We start from the raw sequence: 24,437 nt of genomic DNA, 5'->3' as shown, positions 1-24,437 counted from the left end.
GATTTTGTGGAAACTGATGGGGATCATTTGACTTGTGAAAATTTAAATGGTGATTGATCAATTTGTGGGGGCTGTAGTAATAGGTGTTTGTGTGTGTGTGTGTCTCTCTGTCCCAGGTGGGGGTCGCAGGATTGGTGTGTTTGTGTCCAAGGGTGGCACAGGCATCTTGCTGCAGCTGGTCATCAGAGCCAGTAAAGAGTCTCCCCCTAGCGAGGAGTTCATGCTGCAGCTCCACTCAGTCCTGGCCAAGGTTGGACCAAAAGGTACTCTACCGCTGTACCAGGATCCCCAACATTGTCATTCAAACTTCTACCATAAACTAAATCCATACCAGTTTTAGCATGTACACCCCTTCACGTCTGTCTTTCTCCAGACAGGAAGTTTGGTGTGAAAGCCCGTCTGAACGGAGCTCTAAATGTCACTGTGAACCTGCTCAAACAAAACCTACAGAACCACAAGCTGCTGCTGCCCTGTCTGCTGGTTCTACAGGTCTACTCCTCCAACAGTGAGTCTGACCTTACATACTGTAGGAACCATACATCTGACTGACAGTTACTAACCCAACCTAATGTTGCCATAGGAACCATACATCTGACTGACAGTTACTAACCCAACCTGCTGTTGCCATAGGAACCATACATCTGACAGTTACTGACCCAGCCTATTGTAGTGTGACTTCAACTACAGCCAACTACTTTCTGGTGGTATTGTTGAGGGCATTGAGGTTTGTCTGCCTTCAGCTGTGAATGCTGTGTCCCTGGGGAAGAATGGAGTGGTGGAGCTCATGTTCAAAATCATTGGACCTTACAGCAAAAAGAACACCAGTCTGCTGAAGTAAGTGGTGTGTGTATGTGTTGAGGATGAATGGTGTGGGTGCTGCTGTTTTTGACCCTTTTCTCTGACTGTCTTTTACTCAACAGAGTATCCCTGGACACACTGGGGGCCTTGCTCAAATCCAGTAAGTGTCTCTCTCTCTTCCCCCGCTCTCTCGCTCTGCAGTGTTTAGGACAATGTCCTGTCATGGTTCTTCAATAACAGTGCTATTGTCAGTGGCTATTATCAACCAGTCTCCCTCTCTCCCCCTCCCTCCCCCTCTCTCCTTACATCCTTCCCTTGCTCACTTCCTCACTCCTTCTTCTCTCCATCCCTCAGAGACGAACGCCCAGCGGGCGGTGGTCCATGTGCCCGTGCTGCTGTACATCTATCAGGATTGGCACCGCAACGACACGCGCCACCGCCACATACTCATCCGCAAGGGCATCCTGGGCTGCCTGAAGAACATCACCAACATCAAGCTGGGCCGCAAGGCCTTCATCGACGCTGATGGGATGAGGATCCTCTATAACACCTCCAATGTGAGTAGGGTGACAACATTACCAAAACCTGAGCTCAGTCTCAGCCCCCCTCCTATGTTCCTAGCTTTATCCCCAATGCTGTCTTCAACACCCTCACCTTGAGTCTCACCTTTTACATTACACCAACACTGATGATTATGGTGGTGATGATGGTAAATATTAATATTAATGATGGTGATGTGTTGTTGTTAGGAGTGCCTGCCAGTGAGGACTCTGGACCCTCTGATCAACACCTCCAGCCTCATCATGAGGAAGTGCTTCCCCAAGAACCGCCTCCCTCTGTCCACCATCAAGAGTGTCTTCCACCACCAGCTGCTTTGTGTACCCGCAGGAGGGCCAGTCGCTCAGCTCTACAACCAGCCACTGGGGGGTGAGGCTCACACACACACATTCTACACTCACAATACTTGCGAGCCACTTAAATCACCCCAATGGTCATTGCACACAGTTAACTTTCACGCTCCACACGTCCTAAAGACCCATTTACCAGTTCTACACCAAGCCCCCATGGGGTAAGACTTGTCACAATAAATAGCAGCAGCCTAACCACTACTGACTCACACTCCTCAGTGTGTCACACTGCTAACAGTATAATACACCCTGTCCTACATCAAGGACCTGTAACTCGAGAACTTTCACACTACTTAGTTGTTCATTGACGTCACCTCACTCAACAAGCCAATCAAGACACCAGCGCTCTCTCTTGCTCTCTCTCTTGCTCTCGCTCTCTCTCACTCATCTCACTCCTGGCTGCTTATTCTCAGTCACCTTTCTCTAGTGCACAATCCAACCAACCAATCAGGGGTGAGTTTCCAGAAATCATAAATATCATCTTTAGCATTTTAAATTTTTATTTAACTAAGCATTGATTATTGTTCATCCTTTGCTTACTAATGGACTTAAGATTGTCTTTGTTTTTTGGAAACGCTAACCCCTGTAACCAGTCAGGTTACGCCTTCATCTTGGGCTCAATTCAGGAAGTACACTGAAAGTTAACTAATGTCTGTTTTACTTCCTGGCTTGACTGATTTGAAATGGAATTGATGCTAACCCTGCCTGTTTCCCTGTGTGTGCTTGCTAGTGGATGATGTGGTGGACGAGAGCGACAATTATGAGGATGCAGAGGCCGAGAACGACACGGAGAACGAGATGGAGGAGAAGGACCGCCACGCTGGGGTACAGTGACCATGACCACAGCCTTTTAATTTAAACCGCACCTTGTTTGACTGACCGCAGAATGACCACAGGAAAGGTTACACTGCAGTGACCAGACTGACAGACGTAATATGCAAACATACAGTATATCAAAAGTGAGTACACCCTTCACATTTTTGTAAATATTTGAGTATACCTTTTCATGTGACAACACTGAAGAAATGACACTTTGCTACAATGTAAAGTAGTGAGTGTACAGCTTGTATAACAGTGTAAATTTGCTGTCCCCTCAAAATAATTCAACACACAGCCATTAATGTCTAAACCGCTGGCAACAAAAGTGAGTACACCCCTAAGTGAAAATGTCCAAATTGGGCCCAAAGTGTCAATATTTTGTGTGGCCACCATAATTTTCCAGCACTGCCTTAACCCTATTGGGCATGGAGTTCACCAGAGCTTCACAGGTTGCCACTGGAGTCCTCTTCCTCTTTCATTATCATGTTGGAATACTGCCCTGCGGCCCAGTCTCCGAAGGGAGGGGATCATGCTCTGCTTCAGTATGTCACAGTACATGTTGGCATTCATGGTTCCCTCAATGAACTGTAGCTCCCCAGTGCCGGCAGCACTCATGCAGCCCCAGACCATGACACTCCCACCACCATGCTTGACTGTAGGCAAGACACACTTGTCTTTGTACTCCTCACCTGGTTGCCGCCACACACGCTTGACACCATCTGAACCAAATAAGTTTATCTTGGTCTCATCAGACCACAGGACATGGTTCCAGTAATCCATGTCCTTAGTCTGCTTGTCTTCAGCAAACTGTTTGCGGGATTTCTTGTGCATCATCTTTAGAAGAGGCTTCCTTCTGGGACGACAGCCATGCAGACCAATTTGATGCAGTGTACGGAATATGGTCTGAGCACTGACAGGCTGACCCCCCACCCTTTCAACCTCTGCAGCAATGCTGGCAGCACTCATACGTCTATTTCCCAAAGACAACCTCTGGATATGACGCTGAGCACGTGCACTCAACTTCTTTGGTCGACCATGGCGAGGCCTGTTCTGAGTGGAACCTGTCCAGTTCAACCGCTGTATGGTCTTGGCCACCGTGCTGCAGCTCAGTTTCAGGGTCTTGGCAATCTTCTTATAGCCCAGGCCATCTTTATGTAGAGCAACAATTATTTTTTTCAGATCCTCAAGAGTTCTTTGCCATGAGGTGCCATGTTGAACTTCCAGTGACCAGTCAGTATGAGGGAGTGTGAGAGCGATGACACCAAATTTAACACACCTGCTCCCCATTCACACCTGAGACCTTGTAGCACTAACGAGTCACATGACACCGGGGGAGGGAAAATGGCTAATTGGGCCCAATTTGGACATTTTCACTTAGGGGTGTACTCACTTTTGTTGCCAGCGGTTTAGACATTAATGGCTGTGTGTTGAGTTATTTTGAGGGGACAGCAAATTTACACTGTTATACAAGCTGTACACTCACTACTTTACATTGTAGCAAAGTGTCATTTCTTCAGTGTTGTCACATGAAAAGATATACTCAAATATTTAGAAAAATGTGAGGGGTGTACTCACTTTTGTGATATACTGTATATACTGACCACAGCTGCTCTCTCTCTCTCCCCTCTCTTTCCTCCTCTCTCTGGTTTGAAGTAACAACAATCTAATACAGGGTTTTCTATTGGGATCCTGTTCCTGCTTTTTCAGGTGTTTGATGATGATGTTTTCCCCTCTGCAGAATGATGACGTAGAAACGGACATCAATAAACTGAGACCCAAGGAGACCCATAGCAGGCCGTTTGAAGAGCTGAAGATCTATGAGAGATTTTTTATGGAGCTCTCAGAGGATTTCCAGGTAATGCGCAGTACACCTTTGTGTCTTTGGTTTAATAATAGTATTTTTGGGGATATTTTTATATTTCCGGTATACACTTGTACTAGTGTGTAATGGAAATGTTTCTTGCAACTCCCCCTGAGACACCTGCAGGGAGTGAGGTCATGGCCAGGGACCCCATTGTCCAGCGTCCCTGAAGCAATTGGGAATTGAACCAGTGACCTTTTGGTTCCTGGCCCAATGCGATTACTTCGAGGCTACCTGCCCCCCACATTTTCAACATTCCATCTTAAAACTTACAGAAGTGTGTTTTTAACCTGGGGACCACACTGGTAAGTGATCAGAAAGCAGCCTGAAGTCCAATTTCCTTTGTGTCTATGCAGGTATTTAACTTTGACAACCCAAAGAGAGGTGTGACGGCCACCCCAGCAGCTCCCAAGTCTCACCGCCCAATCATCGTTCCCACCACCCAGGCCCTGCCCCCGAAAAACCCCACTGCTGCCCCCCTTCAGGGGGAGTGCCCCCATCCGGCCCCAGTCCCTGCCCTGGACCTTGACACCATCAACATCACCAAGGACCAAGATGGCTGTGGTGACCACACCCACAGCCGATCCCACCCTGGGGCGGGGCTGGAGCAGGAGCTGGTGCAGGGACTGGAGCGGGTGGCCCTGGATGGGGCTGGACCTCAGGCCGGAGGAGGAGGGGTCAACAAGCACAATAGACAGCCCCCAATACTGGCTGGGGGTGTGGCTGCCCGACTGGGGGGAGAGGGTGAGGAGATGTCAGCGGAGGACTGGGCTGAGGAGGAGGAGAGCGGCGAGGGGGCAGTGCTGCATGTGCCGGACACGGCCTTGCTCCTGCCGCTCCACGACCCTGACCTGTACGTGGAGATGGTGAAGAGCACACGCTCTGTGCCACAGTTTTCTGAGGTGGCCTACCCAGACTACCTTGGCCACGTGGCGCCCACCTCCCGAGAACACATCCTGGAGAGGGTCTACGGCGTGCAGAGGTGAGACCCCTAGACACTGATCTAGGATCTATATGACTGTCTGCCCCCTCCCCCAGTTGTTTTACTGCTGCTGTTGTGTGATGATGATGTCACTCAGTCCTCTGCCACCCTTCAGGACTAAGATCTTCCAGGACATTGAGAGGCTGATCCACCCCAACGACATCCTGGATAAGGTGGTCTACGACTTGGACATACAGAGGTGAGCACCAGTGTCCGTCCAGGGAATTGTGTGTGTGTGTGTGTGTCTCACGGTGTGGGCCCTGTGTGTTTCAGTTGTACAGTGGTTGACGGCGGCGGATCTCTGAAGTTCAACTCTCAGTTTGAGTCTGGCAACCTGAGGAAAGCAGTTCAAGTCAGAAAGTGAGTGTTGTTACACAAACTGGGATAAAAAAAACTTATTTTTTTCATTAATGTAGACCGTTTAGTCATACCTGTATACGGGTTCAAAATGGTAGATTTGGGCACTAATAAGTTTGAACGTAGTGGCTGTCATTACGCTAGGGCATTTTCCAGAGCTCTGGCTCTGCGCTTCAGTGCTGTGTGGGTTTTCACTGACAGCCATTCTGAACTTGAGCAACGAGCGCGACAAGATGATTCCCCGATCGCTCGTGCTAATTGGGCAACTTTTGCAAATTTTTTGTTGTCAGAGTGAGGGGAAATGCTGTAAATTAAGGTCACTATGTATTTTGAAAGATGAGACGTTGAGGGTTATAATGCATATTGCTTTGATGTCGTACAAGCAAGCCAAACACCCATGAGTCCAAATGTGCTCATCTCATTTCCATCTCATAAAACTCATGTCCTATACAGTGTCAATGTTTATGATCACTGTGTTTGATGTACAGTTACAAGACAACATGGCGTCATACCCTGGGTTGTTCTGAACAGAATGAGACAATGTTTTTTATTGTGAAGAAGATCTGCCACAGCACACGCACCTGAATGCACTCAGGACTCCTTTTCCTTTTTGGGTGGGATAATGTTTTACAATTCAAAGCATCCACATACAAACAACATACAGATGTACACAAGCATCCCCAATATCACCCCTTCCCAGATCCCCCATCTCCAGCCCGCATCACTTTCCGCCACATGGCCTGAATCTACACCATTTTGTTTCTTTCCGTCGCACATGCACTTTCAACATTTAGATAATTTAAGCATTGACTCCTTTCTATTCACACTAAAATGATGATCTGTTTCTCTGAATTACCTTATGAAAGCCTAAAACTGTAATATCGTATTTTGTAATTTAGCTAGTCATGTTGGCAATAGACCGTTTTCCAGTACACGACCCGATGACGTCAGGTACAGATGCCCTCGACTCTTGGAGGCAGTAAGAAAGCCATCGCCAGCTGCGCCCATTCAACATCGCCTAGATGTATGTTTTTATTACTTCTAAACAAAATCACTTTTTGGGGTTCTCATACATTTACAGTGATGTTTTAATTCTTGCTTGAACAGTCGCTTAGATTATATTTGTTTGTGGTCTTTGCAAAATAACTATTTTGGATGCAGCAGTTGTTAGCTAGAATGCTGACCCTCATTGATATAGGCTGTAGTAAAAGCTAGCCAAAGAGCCATTTTACTGCTTGAAGTTTAAATGTTTTTTAAGTATAATGCAGGTGATTTGCGATGATGACGCAAACATTATATTAAGCAGGACATTCATACAAGCCTTAAAATCCAATTTATAATTCAACATGTAAATAGAGGCTTTTTTGCTGGCGTTCTATAAGAACTTCCCCTTGTTCTGCCACCAACGTGTGGCAATGTTTGCAAACACAGAAAGGGGTCTATAGAACAAGCTTTCAAATCATGCGCACCTGACCCAGATTTTTATCGTTTTTTGGATTGCGTCAACAACAACAGTAATTGTGTGACGGTTGGGATACAGGGTTGTGTTCAAAACAACTACAAGTGTGCTTGCTCGAGTTCCTCAATGGTATATCTAGCAGAGCTAAAAAAAATAATAATAATAGTACCGTATAGTTGAAGACTTCTTTGAGTTATAAAAGTGCAGAACTGTGCACACGTTGGAGAAGTGTGTCCCCACTTGGAGACACAAGTTACTCTTCTCACTTAAACCCTTGTCATTGTTTTGTCTCATGTTGCACCTACCCCACATTATCCAGAAATATTCTTATCATTTTACTGAATGTATCCAGTGTATTTTCAGATTTCGTTATCAACAAATGCGGTAAAGTACAGTAAATGTAAAATGCACATAAAATCAACAGTGTAATGTTTGGATTCAGTCTTGTCAGGTGAACTGTTGTGTACTCCCCTTTGGTCTAATCATTTCCCCACTGTCTCCAAACTGTTCCTTTTCAATTGCTACCATGGTTATGCATATGCTTCTCATATTTCTTAATTTTGCCCTGTCCATATAGGCCAATTCCCACGACTGTAAAGAGTTAATTAAATAAATAAAATAGTAGTAGATGTTATTGTATTCAATTGTCTTTGCCCACATGTATGGGCCATTTGGTTTGCTTAAAGGTTGAGCTGATGTGATCTGTTTGTGTTCCAGGTTTGAGTACGACCTGGTCCTAAACTCCGACATCAACAGTAACCACTACCACCAGTGGTTCTACTTTGAGGTGAGCGGCATGCGCGTGGGATCCCCCTATCGCTTCAACATCATCAACTGTGAAAAGTCCAACAGCCAGTTCAACTACGGTAAGTGACTGACTGACTCACTGACTTGGTCCTTTTTTGTTGCATTATTTAGCCAATGATGTTTGGCAAAGCTTCTGTGTTTCGAAAGAAATGCTAGTTCAGTTTTCTGTGTGTATGGAATTAACGTCTCCTTGGTATTGTCTTCAGGTATGCAGGTTCTGATGTACTCTGTACAGGAGGCCATTAGCGGCAGGCCCCGTTGGGTTCGCACCGGAACGGACATATGTTACTACAAGTAGGTGTGACTGTCCTCCTTCACCCCGCCAGCAGAGGCAGTAATCACACAGCCCACCGGACAAGTAGTGTACCTGTCAGGAGAAGTGAGCCCCGTTCCAATACTTTAGAAATGCATCCTTCCGACCTGTACCTTGAAGTAACGCCAGATCTAAATTGATTAGTGTATCCCATTTTTAGCCGCTGCTAGCAGCTTTTACCTTCTGCACAGACACCAGCCCTGTTATTAGCCTGGATATTACTCACCAATTTACCAGCATCGGACTGTCTCTCGACAACAACGCCGGATTCCTGCCATAATCCCTGCGCCACTACTTCTGATCCTCACAGCTAGCTTGCAGCTAGCGCCACTGCCACGAAGCTAGCACCAGTTAGCAAACACAATTCTACAATCAAAACCTCTCTTTCGCCATCGCCATCCGGCTTGGATTCTCTGTCGACACGACCACGTCTGGTCTGCAGACGAATACCCCATCCGCTGTGCCCTCAACCGGCCTCCGTCTGAGAAGACCCCCTCCGTCTGAGCAGACCACCCCCCGGGCTACTAACTTTAAACGCCGCGTGCTAGCTTAGTGGTGGCTTCCCTGCTCCATCTACGGCTGCCCCCTGGACACTATGATCACTTGGCTACATAGCTGATGCCTGCCGGACTGTCCATTAATTCACGGTACTCCATTCTGTTTATTTGTGTTTTATCTGTCGGCTCTGTGTTTTAACTCAGGATCTGTGTGTAGTTAATCCGACCCTCTCTGCCTAGTTGTCGGCATTTCTACCTGCTGTTGCTGTGTTAGCTGACTAGCTGCTGTTATCTCACCTGTTGTTTTAGCTAGCTCTCCCAATCAAGACCTGCAATCACTTTATGCCTTACTGTATGTCTCTCTCAAATATCAATATGCCTTGTATACTGTTGTTCAGGCTAGTTATCATTGTCTTGGTTTGCAATGGACCCCGTAGTTCCACTCTCCGTACCTCTGATACCTCCTTTGTCCCACCTCCCACACATGCGGTGACCTCACCCATTGAGACCAGCATGTCCAGAGATACAACCTCTCTTATCATCACCCAGTGCCTGGGCTTGCCTCCGCTGTACCCGTGCCCCACCATACCCCTGTCTGCACATTATACCCAGAATCTATTCTACCACGCCCATAAATCTGCTCCTTTTATTCCTTGTCCCCAACGCTCTAGGCGACCAGTTTTGATAGCCTTTAGCCGCACCCTCATCCTGCTACTCCTCTGTTCCTCGGGTGATGTGGAGGTAAACCCAGGCCCTGCATGTCCCCAGGCACCCTCATTTGTTGAATTCTGTGATCGAAAAAGCCTTGGCCTCATGCATGTCAACATCAGAAGCCTCCTCCCTAAGACCACCGACCACCCCTCATCACTGTCAAACGCTCCCTAAAACACTTCTGCGAGCAGGCCTTTCTAATCGACCTGGCCCGGGTACCCTGGAAGGATATTGACCTCATCCCGTCAGTTGAGGATGCCTGGTCATTCTTTAAAAGTTACTTCCTCACCATATTAGACAAGCATGCTCTGTTCAAAAAATGCAGAACTAAGAACAGATATAGCCCTTGGTTCACTCCAGACCTGACTGCCCTCGACCAGCACAAAAACATCCTGTGGCGAACTGCAATAGCATCGAAGAGCCCCCGCGATATGCAACTGTTCAGGGAAGTCAGGAACCAATACACGCAGTCAGTCAGGAAAGCAAAGGCCAGCTTTTTCAAGCAGAAATTTGCATCCTGTAGCTCTAACTCCAAAAAGTTCTGGGATACTGTAAAGTCCATGGAGAACAAGAGCACCTCCTCCCAGCTGCCCACTGCACTGAGGCTAGGTAACACGGTCACCACCGATAAATCTGTGATAATCGAAAACTTCAACAAGCATTTCTCAATGGCTGGCCATGCCTTCCTCCTGGCGACTCCAACCTTGGCCAACAGCCCCGCCCCCCCCGCTGCTACTCGCCCAAGCCTCCCCAGCTTCTCCTTTACCCATATCCAGATAGCAGATGTTCTGAAAGAGCTGGAAAACCTGGACCCATACAAATCAGCTGGGCTTGACAATCTGGACCCCCTATTTCTGAAACTGTCCGCCGCCATTGTCGCACCCCCTATTACCAGCCTGTTCAACCTCTCCTTCGTATAATCTGAGATCCCCAAGGATTGGAAAGCTGCCGTGGTCATCCCCCTCTTCAAAGGGGGAGACACCCTGGACCCAAACTGTTACAGATCTATATCCATCCTGCCCTGCCTATCTAAGGTCTTCGAAGGCCAAGTCAACAAACAGATCACTGACCATCTCGAATACCACCGTACCTTCTCCGCTGTGCAATCCGGTTTCCGAGCCGGTCACGGATGCACCTCAGCCACGCTCAAGGTACTAAACGATATCATAACCGCCATCGATAAAAGACATTACTGTGCAGCCGTCTTCATCGACCTGGCCAAGGCTTTCGACTCTGTCAATCACCATATTCTTATCGGCAGACTCAGTAGCCTCGGTTTTTCTAATGACTGCCTTGCCTGGTTCACCAACTACTTTGCAGACAGAGTTCAGTGTGTCAAATCGGAGGGCATGTTGTCCGGTCCTCTGGCAGTCTCTATGGGGGTACCACAGGGTTCAATTCTCGGGCCGACTCTTTTCTCTGTATACATCAATGATGTTGCTCTTGCTGCGGGCGATTCCCTGATCCACCTCTACGCAGACGACACCATTCTGTATACTTCTGGCCCTTCCTTGGACACTGTGCTATCTAACCTCCAAACGAGCTTCAATGCCATACAACGCTCCTTCCGTGGCCTCCAACTGCTCTTAAACGCTAGTAAAACCAAATGCATGCTTTTCAACCGTTCGCTGCCTGCACCCGCACGCCCGACTAGCATCACCACCCTGGACGGTTCCGACCTAGAATATGTGGACATCAATAAGTACCTAGGTGTCTGGCTAGACTGCAAACTCTCCTTCAAGACTCATATCAAACATCTCCAATCCAAAATCAAATCTACAGTCGGCTTTCTATTTCGCAACAAAGCCTCCTTCACTCACGCCGCCAAACTTACCCTAGTAAAACTGACTATCCTACCGATCCTCGACTTCGGCGACGTCATCTACAAAATAGCTTCCAATACTCTACTCTGCAAACTGGATGCAGTTTATCACAGTGCCATCCGCTTTGTTACTAAAGCACCTTATACGACCCACCACTGCGACCTGTATGCCCTAGTCGGCTGACATGACCCTCCAGCATGACAATGCCACCAGCCATACTGCTCGTTCTGTGCGTGATTTCCTGCAAGACAGGAATGTCAGGGTTCGGCCATGGCCAGCGAAGAGCCCGGATCTCAATCCCATTGAGCACGTCTAGGACCTGTTGGATTGGAGGGTGAGGGCTAGGGCCATTCCACCCCCAGAAATGTCTGGGAACTTGCAGGTGCCTTGGTGGAAGAGTGGGGTAACATCTCACAGCAAGAACTGGCATATCTGGTGCTGTCCATGAGGAGGAGATGCACTGCAGTACTTAATGCAGCTGGTGGCCACACCAGATACTGACTGTTACTTTTGATTTTGACCCCCCCCTTTGTTCAGGGACACATTCAATTTCTGTTAATCACATGTCTGTGGAACTTGTTCAGTTTATGTCTCAGTTGTTGAATCTTGTTATGTTCTTACAAATATTTACACATGTTAAGTTTGCTGAAAATAAACGCAGTTGACAGTGAGAGGACGTTTCTTTTTTTGCTAGTTTAGGTCTGTGCTTACCTCAAGGAAGCGAGGAAGGAAGGGTGCATTTTGTAGTTAAGTATTTGAACAGGGCCATGAAATAGGTCACTTGTTGGTCACTTCCGTAGATACTGGTGTCATGTGAATGTGTTTCTGAATGTTATTGTATCAAGCTTTTGTGAACTTCTCAACCCCCCTTTACCTAGAAACCACTTCTCCAGGAGCTCGATAGCAGCAGGCGGTCAGAAGGGGAAGTCCTACTACACCATGACCTTTAGCATGACCTTCAACCACAAGGACGATGTCTGCTACTTCGCTTACCACTACCCTTACACCTACACTACTCTAAAGGTACTGTATACCACTACCCTTACACCTACTCTAAAGTTACTGTATACACCTACTCTAAAGGTACTGTATACCACTACACCTACTCTACTGGTACTGTATATCACTACACATACTCTACTCTAATGGTACTGTATACCACTACACCTACTCTACTGGTACTGTATATCACTACACATACTCTACTCTAACGGTACTGTATACCACTACACCTACTCTACAGGTACTGTATACCACTACACCTACTCTACTCTAACGGTACTGTATACCACTACACCTACTCTACTCTAACGGTACTGTATACCACTACACCTACTCTACTGGTACTGTATATCACTACACATACTCTACTGGTACTGTATATCACTATACCTACTCTACTCTAACGGTACTGTATACCACTACACCTACTCTACTCTAACGGTACTGTATACCACTACACCTACTCTACTGGTACTGTATATCACTACACCTACTCTACTCTAACGGTACTGTATACCACTACACCTACTCTACTGGTACTGTATATCACTACACATACTCTACTGGTACTGTATACCACTACACCTACTCTACTGGTACTGTATACCACTACACCTACTCTACTCTAACGGTACTGTATATCACTACACCTACTCTACTCTAACGGTACTGTATACCACTACACCTACTCTACTGGTACTGTATATCACTACACCTACTCTACTCTAACGGTACTGTATACCACTACACCTACTCTACTGGTACTGTATATCACTACACATACTCTACTGGTACTGTATATCACTACACCTACTCTACTCTAACGGTACTGTATACCACTACACCTACTCTACTCTAACGGTACTGTATACCACTACACCTACTCTACTGGTACTGTATATCACTACACCTACTCTACTCTAACGGTACTGTATACCACTACACCTACTCTACTCTAACGGTACTGTATACCACTACACCTACTCTACTGGTACTGTATATCACTACACCTACTCTACTCTAACGGTACTGTATACCACTACACCTACTCTACTGGTACTGTATATCACTACACCTACTCTACTGGTACTGTATATCACTACACCTACTCTACTCTAACGGTACTGTATACCACTACACCTACTCTACTGGTACTGTATATCACTACACATACTCTACTGGTACTGTATACCACTACACCTACTCTACTGGTACTGTATACCACTACACCTACTCTACTGGTACTGTATATCACTACACATACTCTACTCTAACGGTACTGTATACCACTACACCTACTCTACTGGTACTGTATATCACTACACCTACTCTACTCTAACGGTACTGTATACCACTACACCTACTCTACTGGTACTGTATATCACTACACATACTCTACTGGTACTGTATATCACTACACCTACTCTACTCTAACGGTACTGTATACCACTACACCTACTCTACTCTAACGGTACTGTATACCACTACACCTACTCTACTGGTACTGTATATCACTACACCTACTCTACTCTAACGGTACTGTATACCACTACACCTACTCTACTCTAACGGTACTGTATACCACTACACCTACTCTACTGGTACTGTATATCACTACACCTACTCTACTCTAACGGTACTGTATACCACTACACCTACTCTACTGGTACTGTATATCACTACACATACTCTACTCTAACGGTACTGTATACCACTACACCTACTCTACTGGTACTGTATATCACTACACCTACTCTACTCTAACGGTACTGTATACCACTACACCTACTCTACTCTAACGGTACTGTATACCACTACACCTACTCTACTGGTACTGTATATCACTACACATACTCTACTGGTACTGTATACCACTACACATACTCTACTGGTACTGTATACCACTACACCTACTCTACTGGTACTGTATATCACTACACATACTCTACTCTAACGGTACTGTATACCACTACACATACTCTAAAAGGTACTGTAACTTTTGGTTACTGGCCCAACACTCCTAACCACTAGGGTACATGCCGCCCAGCATAGCACTACCCCTACTGTACTCTAAAGGTATAGAAGCTAAATCAACTCTTTAAAAAACAAGTTTCACTGGTTTGATGTTTGCGCAATACTAGCGCAACAGAGCTCCACCGTTGTGTAAAGCCTACTTACGTCTGTGTTCCTGCCCAGATGCACCTGCAGAAGCTGGAGGCGCTGAGGACCCCTCAGACCTACCTGCGCAAAGACGTCCTGTGTGAGACTCTGGGGGGCAATAGCTGCCCCCTCCTCACCATCACCGCCATGCCCGAGTCCACCAGCAACGACCAGATCTGCCAGTTCAGTGAGTACTGACTGACCACTGACTACTGGGGTAGGAACACTGACCTGAACTGAGTTAAAGATATCACTGTCTGTCAGATTACGGTCTCCTCCTTCTCTGGGGGGTGTGTGTGCTGCTGAGTGTATTTCTATGTGATGTGTGTGTGTCCAGGGAACCGTCCGCTGGTGTTCCTGTCATCGCGGGTGCACCCAGGGGAGACCAACGCCAGCTGGGTGATGAAGGGCACCCTGGAGTTCCTGATGGGCAGCAGCCCCCTGGCACACAGTCTCAGGGAGGCATACATCTTCAAGATAGTCCCCATGCTCAACCCTGACGGAGTGGTCAACGGCAAGTAAGTGTACACACACACACACACACACACGCACACACGCACACAATGCGCGTATGAACATGTGCGCACACACACACACACAACCAATACTATATTGCAGACACATGCGCACACAAACTCAAGTTGATTAACTACTCTTTCTCATTCCATTTCTCCCGCCGCTCCCTCCAGTCACCGTTGTTCTCTGAGTGGGGAGGATCTGAACCGACAGTGGCAGAACCCCAGTCCTGAGCTGCATCCTACCATCTACCACACTAAGAGCCTGCTGCAGTACCTCGCTGCCATCCAGAGGGCACCATTGGTGAGCGCCACGGTTACATACCGTACCCACCATATGTGCCATAGCACGACTCCCTTACAGCGCTGGTCGCACGTGGCTAACTCTGTCACGCTAACTCTTTCCCTAGCCATTACCTTAACCTTTTCTCTTTCCCTAACAGTCGTGGCAGGAAAGCCAGGTTGATGAAGTTTGATTGTCTTCATACATTCACAATCTCTGTCCCCTTCCCTGTGTGTCTGAGTCCTCTCCTTCCCTGTGTGTCTGAGTCCTCTCCTTCCCTGTGTGTCTGAGTCCTCTCCTTCCCTGTGTGTCTGAGTCCTCTCCTTCCCTGTGTGTCTGAGTCCTCTCCTTCCCTGTGTGTCTGAGTCCTCTCCTTCCCTGTGTGTCTGAGTCCTCTCCTTCCCTGTGTGTCTGAGTCCTCTCCTTCCCTGTGTGTCTGAGTCCTCTCCTTCCCTGTGTGTCTGAGTCCTCTCCTTCCCTGTGTGTCTGAGTCCTCTCCTTCCCTGTGTGTCTGAGTCCTCTCCTTCCCTCTGCTTTGTAGGTGTTCTGTGACTACCACGGTCACTCCCGGAAGAAGAACGTGTTTATGTACGGTTGCAGTTTGAAGGAGACTGTATGGGAGACCAACATCAGCGCTACATCCTGTGAGCTACATGAAGACCTTGGTTACAGGGTGAGAACACACACAAGTATACACACACACACACACCTAGGGCTGTGACGGTCATAGAATTTTGGATGACAGTAATTGGCCAGCCAAATGACTGCGGTCTCCGTAATTACCATTTGAATAGAAAAACGCATTTTCTCCTCCGGTCCTGACTGCATGTGCTGCCATAGAAATAGAATGAATAGAACGGGCGTCCCCATTCAAGTGAATGATTGCATAATGGGTGGGACTGGCGGCCTTTGCAAGTGTACATAGGAGCAAAGCAGGGAGCGTACCCATTAATATGTGCTGTGATTTGTTGATTCAACTGACATTACAAAAAATACATTCCATTGCATGAGCCACATCAGTTATCACAATTTTAATGAACAATTAAATTATTGCATCACAATACCAGGCAGCCATTGCGAGTGTACCCATGACTTTACCATTCAAATTTTCAGGGTTAGAGGTTCCAAGCCCATTCTATTGATTCTATTTCTATGCTTTGCTACAACACCCTGCTTGTTTCAGAAAGGAGCAACAAAGTTTCATCACGTTGTTAAAGTCCATGTCACCACAGAAACGGAGTCAACCGCACAAATGCTCTGTAATTGTGCCAGCCCTACACACACACACACACACACACTGACTTCCCTTATGTTCGTTAATGTATTAAGGCTCTGGCTCAGAAACATATTACTTGCATTTAGCCAATGAAACCCTGATGATAAATCAGAACAGATTACTATCAGTACAGCTGTGATCCCTCTTATAGGAATCTCTGGATATGCTTTCCACATTTTTCATGGAATTTTCATGGCTGTTCAATTTTGCTCAGGTCAACTCAGCAACAATATCTCTCAAATAATTTGCATACAGGGAGAGACCAGGCCACCTGGAAACAATGCGGACACAGTGGATAGTTACACACACACACACACCGACTGTTTCTCTTTTAGATCCTCTCACGTACATCCATCCACAGGCATGCCCTCATTGTCTATTGTCTATGGGTGTTGAGCTCAAACTCTTCCCCCGTACTCCGTCCCTCAGACTCTGCCTAAGATCCTGTCTCAGATGGCACCGGCCTTCAGCATGGCCAGCTGTAGCTTTGTGGTGGAGCGCTCCAAGGAGGCCACGGCCCGCGTGGTGGTGTGGAGGGAGATCGGAGTCAAGCGCAGCTACACCATGGAAAGCACACTCTGCGGCTGTGACCAGGGCAAATACAAGGTGGGGTGTGTGTGTTTCGATACAGCCTAGTGTGTGTGGACTAACAACCAGCAGGGGGAGCTATAGTCCTGTAAATGATACTGTTAGTGACTAAAAGCAGCATCATCGGGCTTATGTCATATCCACTAAACACAGGACAGAACTGTGTGTGTGTGGTTTTACTGTCCCTGTGGGGACCAGAAGTCCTCACAAGGCTAGTAAAACATGCGCCTGTCCCCACAAGGAAAAAGGCAATTTTAGGCTTAGGGGTTGGGGTTACAATTAGTGTAGGGAAAATTAGATTTTGAATGGGAATCAACTGTTTGGTCCACACTAGGAAGGTATAAAAAACACATGTGAGTGTACTGATGAAACCTCTGGCAGCTCCTAGCCCTCTCAGCACTGGAGTTGCCAATGTCAACATCTGCAGAGCCCAGGGGCAGGCTAGGGTTGCCAGTTTGGTACGGTCCCTTTCTCATCCTTCCTGATTGGGTTATGTATTTATGGGGAAAGTGTTTGGACAGATGTGCAGGAAGCCAATTTTGTTGACGTTCTATTTGTCATGCTCGCTCCAAGCCAGTGTCCTCATTTATTTTTTACCATTATTTAACTAGGTAAGTCGGTTAAGAACAAATTGTTATTTTCAATGACGGCCTAGGAACAGTGGGTTAACTGCCTTATTCAGGGGCAGAATGGCAGATTTTTACCTTGTCAGCTCGGGAATTCGATCTTGCAACCATCCGGTTACTAGTCCAACGCTCTAACCACTAGGCTACCTGCCTCTGCTCTGAATCACAACACAACCATTTTACTGGAAGCCCACTGTAGACTTGAGATTGCACATGGGACAGACGTGTGTGTGTATGTGAGTGAGATATGTTTTTAAGTGTAAATAATACAGCGCTGACTTCATTTAGAGGACTGATCGATTGTTTGGTCGATAAGCTGTTGGTCGACCGAGATTTCTTAAGTCGAGCAGTAGCAAAAAATAATAATTAATGGTGTACAAGACACCTGTCTGATTGGCGCCTGTCTGTGTGGACTAATCCATTGTGGAGGCCGTGGGGATGGCACAGTCCATCACTTTAAGACGTGCAACTGAAATTGTATATGGTTATATTACATAAGAACAATGGTGCAACACTAATAAAAAATATTATTTTATAACAGATGCACTTTCTCCCGCGTTAGATAATGGTCGCTGTCCATGGTTCTGAAACACATCAGTGCGCTGTTGAATTGGCGCCTTCCTAGACCATGTTGCTATGTGTACAATAGCAAGGTTAACCAGCGTATTGGTGTTGAAAACAATGCAGTGGAGGCAGCAGCAGAGTTAGAAAACAGCCCTTGCCTTAATTGTCTCAGAAAAGTGAGGAGAGAAGAAACCCCAACTTTATTAGGTCTATAATCAATAGCCTGTTAACTGTGCCTGGCTTTATAAATCATCCCTACTGTATATATCTAGCTACAGAAATAAGACCGATCCTGCTTGAGTGTTTGTTTAATAGCCTACTGATTCCATAAGTGCCAAGCCTCACGCAACCACAACATGTCGGATAAACAATTTAACAAATTCGGCTGTTTTTAATCTTCGCTATTCTGTAATAAATGCGTTACTTTTTTTCGTTAGAACAGCCTCTGATATTATTTATAATTGATTTAATAATGAGAAAAATTATAACTCTCCTTGTTATTCTTATGATCATCATTATACTACTAGTAGGATTGGCATAGCAGCCTTGTATAACCACCATCGAGCTGTAGGCCTAAGAGCGCAATCTGTTTAGTCTTAATACCGTAACTTACTTCGGCCTATATTTCAATACTTTTTTTTATAGGCTACAGTACTGTATCAATCATTAATTAGTTCATGTCATCTCACAGCATACGAGTCATTCATGATTTAAAATGCAATCAAGCATTTTAGTTTTTAAATAAAATAATAAAGTGACTATTGAATAAATCTACAAATCTCTTCTTGCATTTATTGATTTATCCATGTATAATTAATGTATTTACAGTGCATTCGGAAAGTGTTCAGACCCCTTGACTTTTTCCACATTTTGTTATGTTACAGCCTTATTATAAAATCTATTAAATAGTTGTTTTCCACTCATCAATCTACACAAAATACCCAATAATGACCAAGCAAAAACATGTTTGTAAATGTATTAAAAATAAACTGAAAACCACATTTGTGTAAGTATTCAGACCCTTTACTCAGTACTTTGTTGAAGCACCTTTGGCAGCGATTACAGCATCGAGTCTTCTTGGGTATGACGCTGCAAGCTTGGCACCCCTGTATTTGTGGACTTTCACCCATTCTTCTCTGCAGATCCTCTCAAGCTCTGTCAGGTTGGATGGGGAGCGTCGCTGCATAGCTATTTCCAGATCTCTCCAGAGATATTTGATCGGGTTCAAGTCTGGGCTTTGGTTAGGCCACGGAAGGACATTTCGAGACTTGTCCCGAAGCCACTCCTGCGTTGTCTTGGCTGTGTGCTTAGGGTCGTTGTCCTGTTGGGAGGTGAACCTTCGCCTCAGTCTGAGGTCGTGAGCGCTCTGGAGCAAGTTTTCATCAAGGATCTCTCTGTACTTTGCTCATTTCATCTTTCCCTCGTTCCTGACTAGTCTCCTTGTGGCTGAAATACATCCCAACAGCATGATGGGTTGGCGCCCCACCTTGGTTTGTGCTGTGGTGGAGATCTTTGTGGGCTATACTCGGCCTTGTCTCAGGATGGTAAGTTGGTGGTTGAAGATATCCCTCTAGTGGTGTGGGGGCTGTGCTTTGGCAAAGTAGGTGGGGTTATATTCTTCCTGTTTGGCCCTGTCCGGGGGTATCATCGGATGGGGCCACAGTGTCTCCTGACCCCTCCTGTCTCAGCCTCCAGTATTTATGCTGCAGTAGTTTGTGTCGGGGGGCTAGGGTCAGTTGGTTATATCTGGAGTACTTCTGTCTTATCTGGTGTCCTGTGTGAATTTAAGTATGCTCCTTCTAATTCTCTCTTTCTTTCTCTCTCTCGGAGGACCTGAGCCCTAGGACCATGCGTCAGGACTACCGGGCATGATGACTCCTTGCTGTCCCCAGTCCACCTGGCCTTGCTGCTGTTCCAGTTTCAACTGTTCTGCCTGCGGCTATGGAACCCTGACCTGTCCACCGGACGTGCTACCTGTCCCAGACCTGCTGTTTTCAACTCTCTAGAGACCGCAGGAGCGGTAGAGATACTCTTAATGATCGGCTATGAAAAGCCAACTGACATTTACTCCTGATTATTATTTGACCATGCTGGTCATTTATGAACATTTGAACATCTTGGCCATGTTCTGTTATAATCTCCACCCGGCACAGCCAGAAGAGGACTGGCCACCCCTCATAGCCTGGTTCCTCTCTAGGTTTCTTCCTAGGTTTTGGCCTTTCTAGGGAGTTTTTCCTAGCCACCGTGCTTCTACACCTGCATTGCTTGCTGTTTGGGGTTTTAGGCTGGGTTTCTGTACAGCACTTCGAGATATTAGCTTATGTACGAAGGGCTATATAAAATAAACTTGATTTGATGCTGCCACCCATGCTTCACCGTAGTGATGGTGCCAGGTTTCCTCCAGATGTGACGCTTGGCATTCAGGCCAAAGAATCTTGTTTCTCATGGTCTGAGAGTCCTTTTGGTGCCTATTGGCAAACTCTAAGCAGGCTGTCGTGCCTTTTACTGAGGAGTGGCTTCTGTCTGGCCACTCTACCATAAAGGCCTGATTGGTGGAGTTCTGCAGAGATGGTTGTCCTTCTGGAAGGTTCTCCCATCCCCACGGAGGAACTCTGGAGCTCTGTCAGAGTGACCATCGGGTTCTTGGTCACCTCCTTGACCAAGGCCTTGCTCCCCTTATTGCTCAGTTTGGCCAGTCGGCCAGCTCTAGGAAGAGTCTTGGTGGTTCCAAACTTATTCAATTTAAGAATGATGGAGGCCACTGTGTTCTTGGGGACCTTCAATGCTGCAGAAATGTTTTGGTACCCTTCCCTAGATATGTGCCTCGACACAATCCTCTTTCGGAGCTCTACGGACAATTCCTTCAACCTCATGGCATGGTTTTTGCTCTGACATGCACTGTCAACTGTGGGACCTTTTATATAGACAGACAGGTTTGTGCCTTTTCCAAATCAATTGAATTTACCACAGGTGGACTCCAATCAAGTTGTAGAAACATCTCAAGGATGATCAATGGAAACAGGATGCACCTGAGCTCAATTTCGAGTCTCATAGCAACGGGTCTGAATACTTACGTAAATAAGTAAAAAAAAAAAAAAAAAAAAATGTTTTATATACACTTCCAAAATAAACTGTTTTCGCTTTGTCATTATGGGGTATTGTGTGTAGATTGAGGAAAAAAATGACTTTGTTACATTACAGCCTTATTTTAAAATGAATAATGTGGAATACTTTCCGAATGCACTGTATTCATTGACTCCCATCAAGTAGCCAGGTTAGAGACCTCAGGGCTTGGCTACAGGCTCATCACAGCTTTATGCTTTTTCTCATTTAATATTTAAGCATCAGACCAATGATATCATAACAATAGGATTGGAATTGTGTGCGTGTGTTTCTGTGGTAGGCTATACCCCTTGCACAGTCTTCACATTTTTCTGCCATAACAGACCAATGATATCATAACAATAGGATTGGAATTGTGTGCATGTGAGCATGTGTTTCTGTGGTAGGCTATACCCCTTGCACAGTCTTCACATTTTTCTGCCATAAAATGTAATCTAAAAAGTAATCTAAAAAGTACAAGTCCCTACAATCTACACATTTTCAAAGTGAAAGAAAAATGATAACATTTTCCAATTTACTAAAAACACAAAATGAGAACGTATTGATTGTGTATGTCTTCACACCCCAGAGTTAATACATTGGTAGAAGCACCTTTTTGCCATTACAGCTGTGAATAATTTTCAATTATATTCCTACCAACCTTGCACAACTCTCAGGGACATTGTTTTTGTCAACATTGCTAGGTTGTGTAAATCTGTAGGACAAAAAATATAATGTATTCCCTTTTTAGATTTAGTTTTAAGGCAACAAAATTAGAAGCCTATGCAAGGGCTGTGTAGATGTTCACTAGGCCCTGTATGTGTACAGTGCAAGTGTGTGTGTGTGGCTTTTGTGTGCATGCACGTGTGAGTGGCCGGTCCGGTGTAAGTGCGGCCCTTGCAGTCTTTCTCTAATGGACTGTAATGGCTCAAGCTCTCTCACTCTGGGACCTTAATACTCCTCTCCAGACAGCACTCTGTCCATCCCATTACAACCCGTCACACCCTCCTCCTAATCCACTTTACCTTTTTCTGGGGCGGAGAGAGGGTTGGGGCGTGGGGCAGGGGTCAATGACTGAACCCCCCCCCATCCACTGTCTCCACAGGATCTTCTTTCAAAGACCTCACACCATTAAAAACCATTAAAAAAACACTAAACATCTGAGACATTTATCCATTAAACCACTAAACCAATGCGTAAGAAGAGATGTCTCTATCAAAAACGTAGCACAACTAGTGATTGATTAGATTTTTGTCGTTGGGTTAGTATTATTTTACGTGCCTGAACACTAGTTTTATCTTCTGAATTTCTTTCTGAAATCGTATAAATCATTATACCTCATTTCTGTCCAGATCTGTGGTCAAATATTTTTTGTTTTCATTCAAATACTTTGTGTTCAATCATTTGGTTGGTGTTTTATGTTAGTCCTATTTCACACATTGAGCCTGCCTAGAATGTCTGTGTTGTGTTGTCAAGCAGCAACCCGAGTACGTACTTGTTGGAGGATGAAGAGGCATCCTTCATGGAGGAGGTGGACTACAGCGCCGAGAGTGGCGACGAACCCGACAACGACCCCAACACCGCCGACAACCACCTCTCTGAATCCAACAACCATAGAGACTCACTCACCTAGCTCAAACCCCCTGATCACTACCCAACCCCAACCAGATATCCCCATTTTGCTCTGAAGTTACTTACTCCTCTCCCTCTGGCCTTGGTGCATCATGGATACCACATCCATGCTATATTTGCCTTGCATATCTCATGCACATTTAGAGCGTTATAGAATGAATAGACACGTTAGACAAATAACACAAGTTAACACAAGGGTTTTGTTGCAATGTCACCATTTGTCATAAAGTGTTACACAAAGAGAATTTCTAAATCTCTATTTACGTATGTCTATAGGTAATTCTATGGTTAGACACAAGTTGAGATGGAATGTACACCTTGGTTGTATTTGCATAAATGGTACAGTATGTCTCAATGACCTACTAATAACAGTAGCGCACAATTGGCATACCGGAAAGGTAGCAAGCAAAGTAGAACCATTTGCACATGTAACACATCAACATGCATACCGTACGCATGAACACAGGTACAGGGCAGAAGAAAAGGTCAAAAGCTCAGGCCAAAACTGACATTGATGTTGTGGATCTGTTTTGTGCTACTGAGAAGTACATGTATTTCTGTAGTCTGTCTGTAAGCTTAGTTGGTTGTCTGTACAATGCAATGGTACTGAGTTTTAGGAAGGATGGTGCTATTTGGGAGTAGTTTAGAGAATTTTTATAACATATCTTTTTTTTAACTTGTATTTTTTCTAGATGTAAGTAGGTATTACGTTTTGGTTGTGTTTGTACAGTCGGTGCATAGCTATTTAAATGTAATTTTTCTTATTTATTTAGTTTGATTTTATTTGTGAGACGTATCCTGTGTGTTTTAGTAGATGGAAATGCTAGACCACCATTAGAACTGGGCAGCCAAATGCTCTGTTTGTGGGAGTAAAAAAAGAAAACTGACTAAACCTTTTAATTTGATTGTAACACAAATAAGTTAAAGCTTGCAATGAAATCGTGGGAAATAAATGTGAATGTGAAAATATCAGGATCATTTTGCGGTGTATTATTATCCATTTAATCATGTGAATGTTGAGCCCGAGTGTGGGTATTTTGTTTTGAAGGATGTGTTTTGTGTGTGTGTGTGTGTGTGTGTGTGTGTGTGTGTTTTAGAATTTATCTATTTATTTTTAGAGGTGTTTGTTGATTCTGTTTGAGTGCAAGTGATGTGTGCCCACCGCTAATGTCCCTCTGGCTGTATATGCCAATCTGAGGTCGGACCATTGATACAGAAAGTGGACTCCTCTTTATTTCTGTGCCATTATAGTGTCTGTGATAGCATGGGCAGCGCCATTGAGGCTACAACCCATAGGAAACCCCACCCAGTTGACTACTTTAAAATGGCAGAAGCATGGTGGAGGCCCTCTATG

The 24,437-nt window shown here is 45.5% G+C and overlaps 1 protein-coding gene across 15 annotated transcripts in view; it reads left to right on the top strand.

Annotated features, from left to right (window-relative positions):
• The window catches only part of LOC129853206 (cytosolic carboxypeptidase 1-like), a 43,524-nt gene extending 19,472 nt beyond the window's left edge, over positions 1 to 24,052 (top strand). For 13 of the 15 annotated variants that reach the window (XM_055918975.1, XM_055918970.1, XM_055918974.1 and 10 more), the window contains 20 exons: positions 117 to 263; positions 374 to 505; positions 741 to 834; positions 921 to 958; positions 1,153 to 1,355; positions 1,548 to 1,725; positions 2,437 to 2,531; positions 4,264 to 4,380; positions 4,743 to 5,368; positions 5,466 to 5,567; positions 5,642 to 5,728; positions 7,902 to 8,050; positions 8,198 to 8,285; positions 12,214 to 12,358; positions 14,534 to 14,684; positions 14,835 to 15,015; positions 15,187 to 15,316; positions 15,837 to 15,968; positions 17,001 to 17,177; positions 22,931 to 24,052. In XM_055918975.1, coding sequence (XP_055774950.1) covers positions 117 to 263; positions 374 to 505; positions 741 to 834; positions 921 to 958; positions 1,153 to 1,355; positions 1,548 to 1,725; positions 2,437 to 2,531; positions 4,264 to 4,380; positions 4,743 to 5,368; positions 5,466 to 5,567; positions 5,642 to 5,728; positions 7,902 to 8,050; positions 8,198 to 8,285; positions 12,214 to 12,358; positions 14,534 to 14,684; positions 14,835 to 15,015; positions 15,187 to 15,316; positions 15,837 to 15,968; positions 17,001 to 17,177; positions 22,931 to 22,960 — 3,002 coding nt within the window. In that variant the 3' untranslated portion in view covers positions 22,961 to 24,052. The remainder of the gene's footprint in view (positions 1 to 116; positions 264 to 373; positions 506 to 740; positions 835 to 920; positions 959 to 1,152; positions 1,356 to 1,547; positions 1,726 to 2,436; positions 2,532 to 4,263; positions 4,381 to 4,742; positions 5,369 to 5,465; positions 5,568 to 5,641; positions 5,729 to 7,901; positions 8,051 to 8,197; positions 8,286 to 12,213; positions 12,359 to 14,533; positions 14,685 to 14,834; positions 15,016 to 15,186; positions 15,317 to 15,836; positions 15,969 to 17,000; positions 17,178 to 22,930) is intronic. The other 2 variants (XM_055918976.1, XM_055918983.1) reach the window with 1 other exon arrangement.
• Positions 24,053 to 24,437: the final 385 nt, after the last annotated feature.

This window comes from Salvelinus fontinalis, chromosome 4, assembly GCF_029448725.1.
Source record: "Salvelinus fontinalis isolate EN_2023a chromosome 4, ASM2944872v1, whole genome shotgun sequence".
NCBI lineage: Eukaryota > Metazoa > Chordata > Actinopteri > Salmoniformes > Salmonidae > Salvelinus > Salvelinus fontinalis.
The sequence above is the reverse complement of the archived record's forward strand: the minus strand, read 5'-3'. Positions and strand labels throughout refer to the sequence as shown.